This window comes from Triticum urartu, chromosome 7A (assembly GCF_056163025.1).
Source record: "Triticum urartu cultivar PI428250 chromosome 7A, HENAU_Tu73, whole genome shotgun sequence".
NCBI classification, from domain to species: domain Eukaryota; kingdom Viridiplantae; phylum Streptophyta; class Magnoliopsida; order Poales; family Poaceae; genus Triticum; species Triticum urartu.
In genome coordinates this window covers 736086581-736101727 of record NC_141879.1, presented here as the reverse complement: position 1 = coordinate 736101727, position 15147 = coordinate 736086581, and the positions used below count along the sequence as shown (strand labels likewise).

The window sequence follows — 15147 nt, the reverse complement described above, 5'->3', positions numbered from 1 at the left end:
TAAAAGAAAGGTTTAAAAGGACGCCAAAATTACAGAGGGGGCACAATTAAGGCACCAAATCTTATGCAATATTTTCCCTATCTGTCGCCAATATCATATCATGAAATTAATCCTTAGCTAGGCGATCCCTCCACTATAAATCTACCCGTCCTCCATGCCTAGGAAACCAACAACGACATTCCATTCCTCCGCTAGTTTTAGTTATCCCTTGGCCGGCCGGCAAGAGTGGCAATGGGTCGGCTTCCGAAGAAGGTGACCCTGGGGTACGTCCGCGACGACTCGACCCGGCGCTCTAGGTACAAGCAGCGTCTGAAGGGGCTGATGAAGAAGGCGGGCGAGCTGGGCACCCTGTGCGACGTCGAGACCTGCGTGGTGGTGTACGGCGAGGGCGGGGCGGCGCCTGAGGTGTTTCCTTCCCCTGACAAGGCGGTGGGTATCCTGAATGGATTCAAGAGCATGCCGGAGCTGGGGCATTGCAAGAAGACGATGGACCAGGAGGGCTTACTCACCGAGGGCATCGCCAAGCTCCAGGAGAAAGTCGACAAGTCCCGCCGCGAATGCCAGGACCGCGAGACCAGGTACCTCCTGCAACAGATCATGGACGGGAACCTCCCGGGCCTCGTTGGCATCAGCGTGGAGCAGCTCGCCCGCGTTGGCTACAAGGTGGAGGAGCTGATCAAGAGCTTGGGCGAACGCATGGGGAAAACTCATTCCCAGGCGCCGCCGCCAGCTCCATGCGTCACCACCGGCAGCATAGACATGGGGTCTCCGGCGCTGTATCAGGCGCCAGAACAACAGCAGGAGGGCACCCTGGTCGGTGGCTACGCTGGTGGTCACGACGGGGCCGACTTCACCGGCGGTGATACGGTGATGCAGATGCAGTCCTTCAATCTGGAGTTTGGTTCGTGTCATTTCCCTCCCATGTACCAGGCGCCGCCGCCAGCTCCATGGGTCACCACCGGCAGCGTAGACATGGGGTCTACAGCGCTGCATCAGGCGCCAGTGCAGCGGCAGGAGGGCACGCTGCTGAGCTCCGGAGGGGATCTTGGCACCCTGGTCTACGGTGGCTACGCTGGTGGCCACGAAGGGGCCGGCTTCACCGGCGGTGATATGATGATGCAGATGCAGTCGTTCAATCTGGAGTTCGATTGGAGTCAGTTCCCTCCCATGTAAGCTGGATGAGGATCGTTGGAGTGCATGGCAAGCTAGCGTCGATCTCGTCTCGTCTCGTTTTATTAGTTTCTGCATGGTTAAATTCTACAGATGGCATCGTGAAGATGAGACATTCAGCTATTTCCTGGAATTGTTATATCTCGTCTATGTGTATGGTTTTATTCGCCATGCTCTCTGAGCCAGGGCACTTTAATAATTATTTTTGATGAATAAGGCATTTTTATTTGTAGTGATTGAATTTGTTATTCAGTAGGGGTCTCTAAGTCTCTTCCATAGGCCTTCGTTTGATCTCTGTGGTTGTTCAGTTCGTCGCAGATCGTAAGTTGCATGTGTTTAGAGAAATCAGCAGCTTGTTGTGTGTATTACGGCACTTAAGTACAGCACAGCTGCGTGCCTGGTAGTTCCCTGATTGCTACCACGATTAAAAGAAAGAAACATGGTCGTGTTTCGGGAGATGTACTGGCAGGGCCTTTGATGTCATGATATTTTTGGTGTCTAAAATCTTGCGTTTTGGGGGGTAGAAACGTGCTGAAGATATGCTGTCCTGGAGGAATGTAAATGTGCTGGAGAATTAATGATTTGCGACTTAATTGCATGGTGACAGTTTTTGCTGGATTGTTTACGCATGCCTGGATAAAGATTAGAATCTATTACGAGATAGGATTTTCAGCACCCGGGTGCCCCTACACCCTCTATGAACAGTAAATTCAAAACAAATTCAATAAAAATCAAAAAAATCTGAAACTTTGGGACATCGAACATCATGAAACTTTTGATGATCTTGCAAAGTTTTAGCTAAAAATAACATTCGAGAGCACTCAAATAAAAAAACAAAATCATGTTTCAAAGTTTATGTACATTTTTTAGCAGTGATTTTGTTTATTTTTTTGTGAGGGCTCCACAAAGGTTATTTGTTGCTGAAACTTTGCAGGAACATCAGACCTTTGATAATCTTTGATCCCTGAAAGTTTCAGATTTTTTGAAATTTTTTTCAATTTTATATGAACTAGCAAATATGCCCGTGCGTTGCAACGGGGAAACAATTTATCTTGCCTCTTGCACAATAAGCATAACTCAAAACTCTCAACAGGTCTGCCTATCCTCCTTGCCACCCTCACCGACGATGATAGCGGTGTTCGCCTGAGCACAACGCTCCCGAAGATGATCAATCCCACGCCAATGAGTTCGCCACCGCATGTCGCACCCTTCATTGCGCCTACGCAAGCGAATATTTCAAAATCAAAACTTTAAAACACTTATATGATGGAAATGGACATGATGGACGCCATCCGAGATTCACGCTATGCATCTGGTCCATACACCTTCCCACATATTCCTACCAGTTTTTGCACAGGATTGGTCGGATCGAGGAACTGGGCCGTAGAACATCATCGGGGATGGAAGGCACACTGAGGGCGGAGTTCGAGGGAAGTACGTAGAAGCCGGACGGGACATGGCAGGATTGGGAGTTTGGTCATTCCATCAGGTGTTACAATCGTTATCAATTCTAAAAATTTAGTATACTTGGCAGATGGCGTTCCCTCCTGGCAAGCTAGGTATGGGTGTAGCCTGCAAACCAACACAACACATAGATGCAATACCGCGGCTAAACAAAATCTAATGACTGAAAGTATATCCATGTGTTTAAATTTCAGACAAACACGTACCAATGACGTGCCCCTCATGCCTCCAGTGGCTCATTTCCCTCGTGGAGTCTCATAGTCCAGCTCTTTGCCGCTCCTTATCCGAGTTCCTGTCATAGTCCATTGCTCGTGCCCATGATGACGTATTGACATACATGTAAGACCACTGAGAGGCACGGCTGGGCGATGCAAGAAAAACGCGAACGGCGACCACGTCGTCGCTAGGTCGGATCACGCGGTGCATGGGATGGGGTGAGGACAACATGGTTTTACAACGGGACAGCAGCATACGCCGTGGTGTGCTAGTGTTGTGCGCCGTGGGGAGCGCTGGTGCTGGAGTAGATGCCCGGCGGCAGCCTGGCTGACCAGCTCCACTCCACCCCGCATGCGCGTCCTCCCTGACGTGGCCGTTGCGCTGGAGCACCCCCACGACCACATCTCCATGGTGCACGGCGACGTCTCATCCTCCAACATATGCTCATGGACAGCGACGGTCGCGTGCGGCTCCATGACCCTGGGTCGGCTTGAGAGGGCAACTTCTTGGCCGCCGCCGCGGGCTATGTGGGCCCCTTCTTCCTCCGCATGGGCATCGTGTCCAAAAAGTCCGATGTGTATGGCTTCGTGTGCTGCTGCTCGAGGCCATCACTGGCTAGCCGGCTGCCGGAGCGCCAGGCCTAGATGACAACGACCAGTACCTAGCGGTGAAGGTGCTGCCGCGCACGACGGCGGCTGGGGTGGCGGGGCTCATGGACGGCAGGCTGGGCGACGACCACGACACCTTGGAGGAAGGCGATGGCACGTAGATCGCCATCGATTGCGTTGTGATGGAGCTGAGGCTCTGGCAGGCGATGGCGCAGGTGCGGGCCACCATCACACAAAAGGTGGCAAGGTCCATCGCGTGGACGGAAGAAGGAGATATGATGGCACCAGCGTTGGTGCGGCCGCGTACTGGACGACCCACTTTAGCGCCATTGCGTCCAGACCACCTTCCGCTAAGGCTGATTACCAGGATATTGTTTTGATTTGGAAGAGGTATTTAAGAGACGTGGAGATGTTGCATACAAACTCCTATGGATGTGTTGGGATCGGCTTGTCTGAAACCAAATGACGAACAGAAGAAACAACGGATGAATGCATAGATTTTTTTTCTAGAAAACGAACACATAGAAAAAAGCCCGCGTTCCGTAAAAGCCCATCAACGCACAACTACATGGCCCAAGCCAGCTTAGTGTGTATGCCAGCGAACCCATCATGTAGGAAAGTTTAGCATAGAAAATTGATTGGTCCCTATTTGGGTCCGAACAGTTATCGTAGATCCACTAAATCTCAACCATCAATCTTTATGATTTACACAAAATCAACGGATATAAGTAGGTGACTTATGGAGAACCAGAAAAGGCTCCGTACTTTAATATTAGGTATAGATATTAGGTATGGAGAACCAGGGGCACCCGGGAGCTGTTAGACATTTCTCCTTTATTACACAGCGACAGCATGGCACAGTTTGCCCGATTAGCCAATATTTCTGAAACTTGTAAAATGCAGAACAAGTGAACAACCAAGTAAGAAGAAGAACTATCATCATTTGCAATGCACAGAGACTACTGAGTTCACCGTACAGTCGATGCTCGCCCTCCACCCCCTAGTTGGAGCTAGGTGATTTTTACATGTGTTTTGTGCATGGTAACTGCGTCTAGTTCCAGGTGATTAAGCCGAGGACGACCACTTTTTTTCATCCACTCCATCCTTAGTCATCTTTCTTGGCAAGACGCCTCATGACCGATGATCAGAGGCGAGAAGGAGAAATCATGGCCTCACTTACCTTGGCGACAGCGGGCAACAGGCCAGTTTCGGTCAGTGGAGGCATCATCCTGTGGCTTCACTGAGGCTCTCGAATCGCCTACGACCTCTGCACCACTTCACCATCAGTTCTCTAACTCTACATCATCCCACTGCCCCTGTCCTCCTTCAGCATATAAGTTTGCAATTAGGAGCTAGTTCCATGCAGGGCCGGTCCTGACATTTCAGAGGCCCGGGGCGAACTTAAAAAGTGGGCCTAATATAGTGAAAAATATATATTACATCGATGCATAGCACAATCGGTGCAAAAAAAAGATACAAAGCACAACATTTTTATGCCTAAAAAACATCCTTTTTTCATTACTAAATAAAATATATCGGATCTAACTTATCTGCTAGCATTTTCTTTCTTCTTTCTCAAAATCATGTTTTTAGCCAACATTTTACAAGAAAGGAGTCGAAATACCTGAATTTGTCTGATGAAAAATAGAAGAAATCCAGCTATCCAATCCCAAGCATATCAGGTCTTCCTAGGGTCCTCGTATCCTCAAATGAACAACCCCGTACAGAAATAGAAGATCAGTCAGGGAATCGCTGGAAAACAAAGAAAAACAGTACAAAAATCAAGCGGAAAAGGACTATGAAATTACAAGAACTTCGTAGGCCTTTGACCCAAGAAAATGTCCTGCTGCAACTTGCAAAGTAACTGAGCTTATGAAGGGTTGTCTCTGCCTGTGGCCGTCCGCTAGATGAGAATAGTTATAGGCAAATCCATAGAGGAGTGAGATGGAGAAACTGAAAGGGTATCAAAGGAATCAAGTATAGCAGCAATATCCAATAATTTGCTAGGCATGCTGCATGCTTCGGGAGTAGGAGCAGAACGGGGAACGAGGATACAGGAATAAGAAACGACGGCGGCTGGTGTTATGAGATGGATCGATTGAAACGAGACTGGGATTGTGCCTTTCACAATTCAAGTAACCTACTAGTTTTTTTAACAGTACGTGCGCTACATGCTTTAAGGCCCGTCTTGTTCGGTTGTGTAGTATATATATGCACAGGGTCGGGGCCCCCAATCGGGCTGGGCCCTAGGGCGTCGCCCTTCTTGCCCCTACCCAGGGCCGGCCCTGGTTCCATGGTGTGCTTCTAGTTCTTTTTGCTAGAGATAAACTATACAAGCTGCAAGAACTGACCTCAAAAATGAAATTATTGTGCTCCTTCCAAATTCCAAGCCATGGTAACAAAGATTTCAAAAAATAGGTTACCAACAAACAGCACTTTAGCTTCTTTTGCAAAAAAAAACAGCACTTTAGCTTGGTATAGAAGCAATCCGCGTGGCATTCGGAGACCACTAGATTTGAAGCATGTCCAACAAGAAAAATGCTTAAGGGCCAATAGAAATAAGGTGCTCAACGCTTTCTTCAGTATAAGTAGTACAGAAGACCCAAGAGTAATTAATATTTACCAGAATTAAAGTGTCTCCGCTTCTTAAAACTATCAATAATAAGCACCCACACAAATACATTCAACTTCATTTCGCGCGTGGAAGAAGGACATCATGTAATGAACCATATTACAACCGACAGAGTTGATAAGGACCAGCCATTCTTTATAGGAAAAATGCACCCCTTTCCAACTATTGTGACCACTTCCATCCTTCCCTTCACGTGTTTCCATCCCTAGTGATCTAGCGTAAGTAGTCATATTTATGTTGTATGGAATCAATTACGGTCTAGTTGACCTTTGACATTTTACATTTGAAACGTTCTCTTCTTATGGAGTATATGTAAATAAATGTGTAAAAGAAACTGGAAGAGGTGCATGATTTCTTCAATTCTCATGATGAGCACAATGCGAATGGAAGGAAAAATGCAGTAAGGCAATACTTGTGATAATGTGATAAGGTGACATACAAGTGATGAGTTATCAATAGAGTTCCATGAAACATGACCGAAGCTGAAGATACTAGTAGTTTACCAATAGGTTCTGTGTTTTCTTATTGGCTCAATGATGTGAAGAAAACAAGGTATGTATTTTTATGTCGCATTCAATACTAAACACACAATCCTTCCATGCTTTACATATATCAAATGGATCAGACTAAGATGTGAAGTGTCATGGTTCACACGTGTTCTTGAGGAGCATGAAAGGAACAAGAGTGTGTGTAAATGAAGTTATAGTGCAATATACATATGATTTCTGGAGTCGGGATAAGGGGGAAATCAAGGATAGAATCAGGGCTGGATTTCAAAAATACAAGAGGAAGGAATGTATGATTGCTTTGCCAACAGTCCATTTTTTGCCAAAATAGATAGATGTGGGTAAAGGATTAGGGTAGGTTAGACAATTAAAAGTTGATTAATTGCATGCCCGTGATAAGCCAATAAGGTGAATATAGGTAGGTATGCAGCTCACTATGTGACATTGCGTTGCAAGAGTGATGTGGGGTTTGTGTTGTTCCAAGCTAGCTTTTAATTAACATCTAACACAATACCATTTCATATTTCAAGACAAAATGAATGGTGAGGGGAGCGGCAAGACGATTTCACATGCTTGTGGGGAGTGTGACAAAGTTGAGATTTGGTAAATGGGGGTACTTAGAATTCTGTAACTCTGAATGAGTATGAATATCAAGGTAACTAATCAAGGTAACCAGAATATCAAAGACCGGAAATACAACTTGTTGTCGACAAGAGAATACAGTGAATACAACTAGTTAATTTCACAACTTCTTCCTTGTAGTTGTCAAACCACAATGATGCGTTATATGGGTCAATGGGGTTAAACCATTAAATACATATTTGACTAGATTGACTGCTGATGTCAAGGGAATGGACAAATCCAGCATGAATGGCAAGGTCAGGGCTCGTCCATAGGCCGGGTGCATAACTAGTTCTTTCTTTCTAAATCTCCTTGGATATCGAATAAAATATGCAAACATTATTGTTTCTACAATATTTTCAGCAGAAATGGCAAGGTCAGGGCTCGTCCATTGGCCACGTAAATAGGCGACTGCCTGATACTCTCCAACGTATCTATAATTTACGAACTATTCATGCTGTTATATTATCATTCTTGGATGTTTTACAATCATTGTATAGCTACTTTATATCATTTTTTGGGACTAGCCTATTGGCCCAGTGCCCAGTGCCAGTTGTTGTTTTTTACTTGGTTTTTACATCGCAGGAAATCAATATCAAACGGAGTCCAAACACCGCGAAACTTTTTATGGATTTTTTATGGACCAGAGGACATCCAATGGGCCAGAGTAGCACCTGGGGGGGGGGGGGGGCCGAGGGGGGCATAACCCAAGGTGGGTTGTGCCCACCTCGGTGGCCTCCCGCACCCCTCTTTACCCTATAAATTCCCAAATATTCCAAAAACCCTCGGGGTTACCCTAGATCAGAAGTTTCGCCGCCGCAAGGCTATGTACCCACGAGAAACCAATCTAGACCCCGTTTAGGCACTTTGCCGGAGGGGGCAATCATCACCAGTGGCCATCTTCATCATCGCGGCGACCACCACGATGAGGAGGGAGTAGTCCACCCTCGGGGCTGAGGGTTTGTACCAGTAGCTATGTGTTTAATCTCTCTGTCGTGTTCTTGAGATGTCACGATCTTGATGTATCACAGGCTTTGTTAATATAGTCGGATCATATGGTGTTTTCCCCTCTCTATCTTGTTGTGATGAATTGAGTTTTCCCTTTGAGATTTCGTTTTATCGGATTGAATACGTTTATATATGTCTTGCATATGAATACTCATGGCGAGAATGGGGTATCATATTGATTCACTTGATATGTGTTTGGGAACTCAACTCGCGGATTCCCGAGGTGACATTGGGGTGATCTATGCGTAGGGGTTGGTGCACGTTCTCGTCTTTTATTTCTCCGGTAGAAATCTTGGGGCACTCTTTGAAGTTCTTTGTGTTGGATTGAGTATTATGAATCTGAAGTTGCTTTGGTGTTTTTTTAGTACGAACTCTTGATAGATCGATCGGAAAGAATAACTCGGTGTTATTTTAGTACGAACTTTTGGATAGATCTATCGGAAAGAATAGCTACAAACGATTCTTCTTATGTTCTCCGCTAGATAGAAACTTTGGAGTGATTCTTCATCGCACGTTGATGGACGGTTATATGATCTAATTATATTAACATTGTTGGGAGATTGCACTAGTGAAATTACGTACCCTAGGCCTCATTTTCAAGCATTGCAATACCATTTGTGCTCTGTCTTATCAATTGCTATCTTGCTGTTTTTTATTGTTCATAATACAAAAACCAATATCTGCTATCCATATTACACTTGTATCACCATCTTTTCGCTGAACTAGTGCACCTAAACAAATTACCATTGTATTCGGTGTGTTGGGGACACAAGAGAGATTTTATTATTTGGTTGTAGGGTTTCTTGAGAGAGAACATCTTCATCCTATACCTCTCACGGATTGATAAATCTTAGGTCATCCACTTGAGGGAAAATTGCTACTGTCCTATAAAACTATGCGCAAGGAGGCCCAACACGAGTCTACGAGAATAAAGTTGCGTAGTAGACATCACCGCCCTATGCCCGGAAGATGAATGCCTCATATAGTAAAATATACTACTAACAATTATACTGTTGTCTAGTACGCCCAAGAGATCATTGACTTAATTTTCACAATGAGTGATAGCAAATAAAAAGCTTAATTTGCACAAGCAAAGTCCACAACATTTATAGATAGCATGTACCACAGAGAAGCAAAATAATTTGAATTAGACCCTCAAGATCAATTAGGTTCCTATTCTCTATCCGATCGACACCCTATCAGTTGTATTTAAAACTATGTTAACTAAATACCTTGTTTGGTTTTTTGAATGGGTCTTTATTTGAGAATCAACAGGAGCACATGTAAACACCGGATTATACCAGATACATTTGTTGCGAGAATAAAAAATGGTCAAATAATATATGAAAAAGTAGTAAATTTCACATCACTTTTATGTTCTTGAGTGTTAGCAATGTTATTTTTGTTAGCAAGTATAGACCACACTACTGCAGGATGCTACTAACGCGATAATACGATCAGAGACCCTTCGACGAAACTGTGTGCGATGCCATAATCGTAAATGGTGGTGTAAAATAACCATCAAAAAAGGTGAAAAACGTTTGCGATGGAGGATGCATCAAACACGGTTCAGGTTTTAGTTGCGTGTGCGATGCAGGGCATACGGTTCAGCTCAATTAACTATTTGCGATGAGGAGGAACAAAAGAAATGGGCAGCCAGATGAAGGCGTGTGCAATATACAGCATACGGTTCACTGGGATGAACTGTGTTTGATTAGGCAACACAAAAGAAACGGTCAACTCGATCAAGGTGTGTGCGATGTACAGCATACGGTTCACTTGGATGAACTGTTTGTGATTAGGCAAGAGAACAGAAACGGTTCAATATAACAAGATGTGTGTGATACGCGGCAAACAGGTCTGTAATCATACATGTGTGCGAAGACCGATAATAACGCAGACGGTTGCTTCTAATAAGACGTATGTGAGATGCCTTGTCTACACAACATCTATTGGCCATTGTGGGACGGGCGGTCATCCGGATACGCCATAAGGATGTGAAGAGGCATTCCTATCACCTTGGACTAGCTGTTCCACCAGTAGCTCATGTAAGAAAACTATCAAGTTAAGTGTGCTCAGGCTAGAGCAGCCATCGGATGGGTGATTGGATGGGAAGTTGTGTTGATGTTAAATTAGGTGAAGAGATGGGGCATTTCGGTCATCCCATTCCCTCAGCTAATTTAACCTCGAGGTCCTTGTTTTTTTATTATTATTTTTTAACACATATTAAAGAAGGTCTACCGCATTACTTTTTGACAATGTGCGATACGTGGCATACAGTTGATCCATCCGACCTATTTGTGATGGAATAGACCATGTGTGTTGTGGGCAAACGCTTGCTAGTATTCAACCGTTTGGGATTGATGAATTCAGCACCGACGGGTTCCCTAGTGTGGTCCGTGTTCATCTGATCATCATCTACTTCTTGTGCTAGCTCGATAATAAGTTTTCATTAATTGATGGCGTTTTATGAACACGCCACCGTTTCCCGCCATTTCCTCACATGTTTCCCGCCACCCTGCTATATTGCACATAGGGGGCGCGCGATGCACGGAGGCGACAAGCGCAGCCTGTAGCACATCCACCTTTTCCAAGTATGTCAACCCACTAAAGCGTCGCCTCTGTCATCCACCTCGTCGACGAGGAAAACGAGCAGGCGCCACGGCCCGTCGAGGCCGAGGCGCTCCCCAGCAACACGATGGACGATGCCGTGATGCGCGTCATCGCCAGGGTTGAGAAGACCTTTGGCGCATGGCGCTTGAGCGCCGCGGATCAAGATAGGCATGTCAGCGCCGACAGGCTACAGCTCGCCGCACAACATGATCGATGGCGCGCCGCAGAGCAAGCTAGGCGTGTCCGTGCCGATAGGCTGCGGCTCGCCGCACGGCAAGGCCATTGGAGCGCCGCAGAGCGAGAGGCGCGGCGCGCCGCACAGCAAGAGCGGATCAAGCGGCACTTTCCTGCTGTCGACATGGCGTCGCAGCAGGGTACATGTCCTGTCAGTACCCTCATTCCTTGCCAGGAGTGGGCAGAGGCCCTCAGTGCCGTACATGCACCAAAGGCCGGTCGCGCCATACTTGCACCGGACGCCCGCCGCGCCGTTCGCATGGGTGCTGCTGTTCGCCTTGTCCGTGGCCCGTTGGATGCTAACACGCTGGTCCATAGGCTCGACTGCCTCCTTGGCCCAAGTGTCCACCTGGGCGCGGTAGAGGAACATGACCGTCGCATCCTCGACCTGGTGATCTCCGATGAAATAGCCAAGTTGGAGCTCGAGATCGCGCTCCAATTATACCGCGAGCGTGTCGACCGCTTGGACGAACGTCTGCACGAGTTCAGGCAGAGCCAAGAGCTACCCTAGGCAAGGGCTGCTGGTCATGGTCTCATGGACTCTTTTTATTTTGAGAAGTCATTTCGACGTGGATAGCTATGTATTCACAGCAATCATAGTATTGCTCTTTTTCAATGTGTGTACTCTGTTTTCCATTCTTATATGTTCTATTTCAATGTGTGTATATACGCTTTCCATTCTGTATATGTGGATGATAACACCTAGATTCAAATTAGTATAAAAACAGATAGAAAATGGAATTCATAATATATATATATATATCACATATACGTGATGGTACTTAACTAGTAGGTACAATGCATAAAATTGAAAACGAACAATACTAAAACTAATAATCCCTCGTCGGGCCAGTATTCCGACAGCCCCTCGCCAGCAGCTCCCTGGTGCGTGGCGTCTTCCCAGTGCGGAGGAGGCAGTACTCTGACTCCTCCGCCTCGCAGTGCTTGACGTATCGATCTGCCGTTTGCTGACGGACGCGCGCGGCTGATCTTGTCATTTCGTTGGGCGCCCACCGGAGCTCCTCGCCGGTGGCACCCTGGAGCTTATCAGCCCACCTCCACGCAGCGACGAGCCGTCCAGCGCCTATGACCTTCCTCGCAAAGTACCCGTCTTCGTACACCTCCTCGGCACGACGACGCGCCCGCCCCCAAAGCTCCGCCGCCTCCTTTTTCCAGGCGGCATCATGGGCTTCACAGGCCGCCTAGTACCTGGCTTCTTCCACCGCCATCTCCTTCTTGAACGCCACTTTCCTAGCTTTCTCAGCTGACGGCAGCGACTTCCACAGACAAAGATTGTATTGGCCCCAAAACCAATCCAAAGTTGGGAGGTCCGGCGCAACCTCTTCAGGCGGCGCGTAGGGGTCCTCGTTGCTGCTAATCGAGTGAGCGTCCTCGGGGGACGGCGACTCCTCTTCGGCACGTGGGCAGACCGGCGGCGCCATGGCAGAGATTTGAGAGAGAGAGAGAGGGGGGGGGGGTGAGCGAGGGGAGGATGTAGATGAGAATGCACGCGGGACGACGACGGCAAGGTAGTATTTATTGGCGGCCGAAATCTAGATCGACGGGGACAGTACACATGCCGGTCGCCGGAATTTACGAGTACTGTAGTTTGAATTACACATAATTCCCGTAGCAAATCCGTGTGTGAACATAATAGCTGACGGTTCCCAATACAGAACCGTGTCTGATTAATGATCCCCGCCAATCACCTACCAAACCTCGAGCCGCGACATGGAGTGCCAATCGTGTGGGGGCCGGTTGTCTTGCCAGATCTTTACATTTTCTTTTTTGAACACCAGATATTTACATCGTCTGATGATTTTTTAACTCGCACACGAGTACACAAAAATATGATTTTTTTCAAACCGTTTTGGTTAGGCGTTGCATGTCCAAACTTCCGTGAAACATGTCAATTTCTTTACCACATCATCTTGGTGACATGACATTACATCAATCAAGGTTTCATGTGTTTCTGATTTTTTTTCGAATTACAATGACATGCCACTCCATGCATATGTATTCATGCATATGTGTCCATGTCATGATACAAATATGTTTGAAAAAAAATTTAGTTTACTGCACATGGAATTAACTCACACACAAGTACACAAATATGATTTTTCAAACCGTTTTGGTTAAGCGTTGCATGTAGATGTAGTTCAAATTTGTATTACGGTCATTAAATGGCTAGAAAATCACTTAAATGTCTTTAAATGGTCAAATGACCCCTAGAATTTTCAAAAATTTCACATTACAGTTGTAGTAGTACACGTTAGACGTAGAAAAAAATTAAGGCAGTAAGAGGAAGCTATCTCCCGTTCGTCATCAAACATGCATTGCTCCCTCTCGGAACCACGAGCCTTCTAGTGAGTTGCTCTGATTTGTGAGAGGTGTCTGTCCAAACTTTGGTCAAACATGCCAATTTTTTTACCACATCATATTGGTGGCATGACATTACATCCACCAAGGTTTCATGTGTTTCTTATTTTTTTTATTTTTTGGAATTAAAATGCCATGTCGCTCCATGCTTAATTGTGTCATAGCCGTTAGACCAATATGTTTGAAAATTCCTTCCAATTTACTGCACATGAAATTAAATCACACACAAGTACACGAAATATGAGTTTTCAAACCGTTATGGTTAGCTGTTGCATGTACATGTAGTTCAAATTTCAATTACGGTCATTAAATTGCTAGAAAATCACTAAAATGTCTTAGAAGGTCAAAGGACCCCTGAAATTTTCCAAGATTTGACATAATAGTTTTATTAGTACTACAAAATTTCTCGTTCATCCAAAACACCATCCGTTGGCACTTTATTCCAAATTCGTCTTTCATAGCTAATAAAAAATATCTACAACATCACACACAGTTGTTTTCTAGGAACCGTTTGCGATGAAAATATCTGGGTCTATTTAAGTCTCCCTCCTTAAGCTTCGCCGGCTCGTCTTCTCTAGTGCGGGCAACCCCCGAATCCACGAATCCCGATCCCCATTCCCGCAACCCCTTCTTGCAAAGATGACGCCGTGGAAACACTTCATGAAGGCCCGTACGATGGCCGCGTCCCCCCACCCCCGAGCGCCGCCGTCTGCGCCGAGAGCGCGGCCGTCTACGCCGAGAGTGCCACCGCATCCGCATTGAGCGCAGCCGCTTCCGCCAAGAGGGCGTCTACGGCAGCCGATAGGGCAGCTACAGCAGCCGAGACGGCTGTAGCTGCTGCTGCGACGACGGCTGCAAACGCCGAGAGCGCTCGAGCTGCCGTCCGTGCCGCTGATGTCGCCCTGGCCCGGGTCAAGGCCATCCACGGCAAGATCGAGGATGCACACGCCAAGATATTCCAGGCCACCTCAGACTCGAGCATGCAACCCATGTCTGACAAGGCGGCGGTGGCCATGGAGCACCTGCTTCCTCATGAGGTCGCCGATCGGGAGCTGGAGATGCAGGAGGCGGCGGAGATCGAGGAGCACCCAGAGGAGGAGTTGCGTGTGGCCGTGGTCGAGGTAGAGAAGAGTCTGTCCGTCGAGGAATCGGCGGTGGAGTACCAACGTGAGCTCTAGCGCAGCCACTACTACGAGTACTACAACCTTGAGGGTGGCGCTGAGGACGAGGACACAGTCAACTTCAGCAGGGGGGACGCGGAGTCCACCAACGGCGGCATGTCGCCGGGACAAGTCATCGACGTCTCATCTCACACCGGCGATGCATAGGCCGGCGCGGCGGCGGATTTTTAATTATGCGTACTTAGGCTTTGTTTTTAATGCTGGTCTTTTGTTAGAGCAACGTTTAGGTCAACTGGCTCTGTGTAATTACTAAAATTGCTCGATTCAGTAAGTGTGGTTTGTCTGTTGTACGCTCTTTTGTGTGCTCAAATTAGCAAGCGATGTTAAATTATGCAATGACGTACCCGGGGAAATTTCCACCAAAATTTGAATTATCAAACACATCCCATGCGCGTAAAGCAGAAGAATCGTTTGCGACGCACACAATCGTTCCAAGTGAATGGTCCGGCGGCACCGCGCGCGTTCAAAGTGAATGTTCCCATGCCTTGAGACCAAAATTTGAATTATCAAACTCA

At 46.7% G+C, this 15147-nt stretch overlaps 1 protein-coding gene across 1 annotated transcript; it reads left to right on the top strand.

Moving 5' to 3' along the window:
- Window positions 1-225: 225 nt before the first annotated feature.
- LOC125531403 (agamous-like MADS-box protein AGL80) lies at window positions 226-1283 on the top strand. The gene has a single exon (XM_048695822.2). It carries the CDS (start codon window positions 232-234, stop codon window positions 1171-1173), a length of 942 nt encoding a protein of 313 aa, XP_048551779.2. The 5' UTR covers window positions 226-231; the 3' UTR covers window positions 1174-1283.
- Window positions 1284-15147: the final 13864 nt, after the last annotated feature.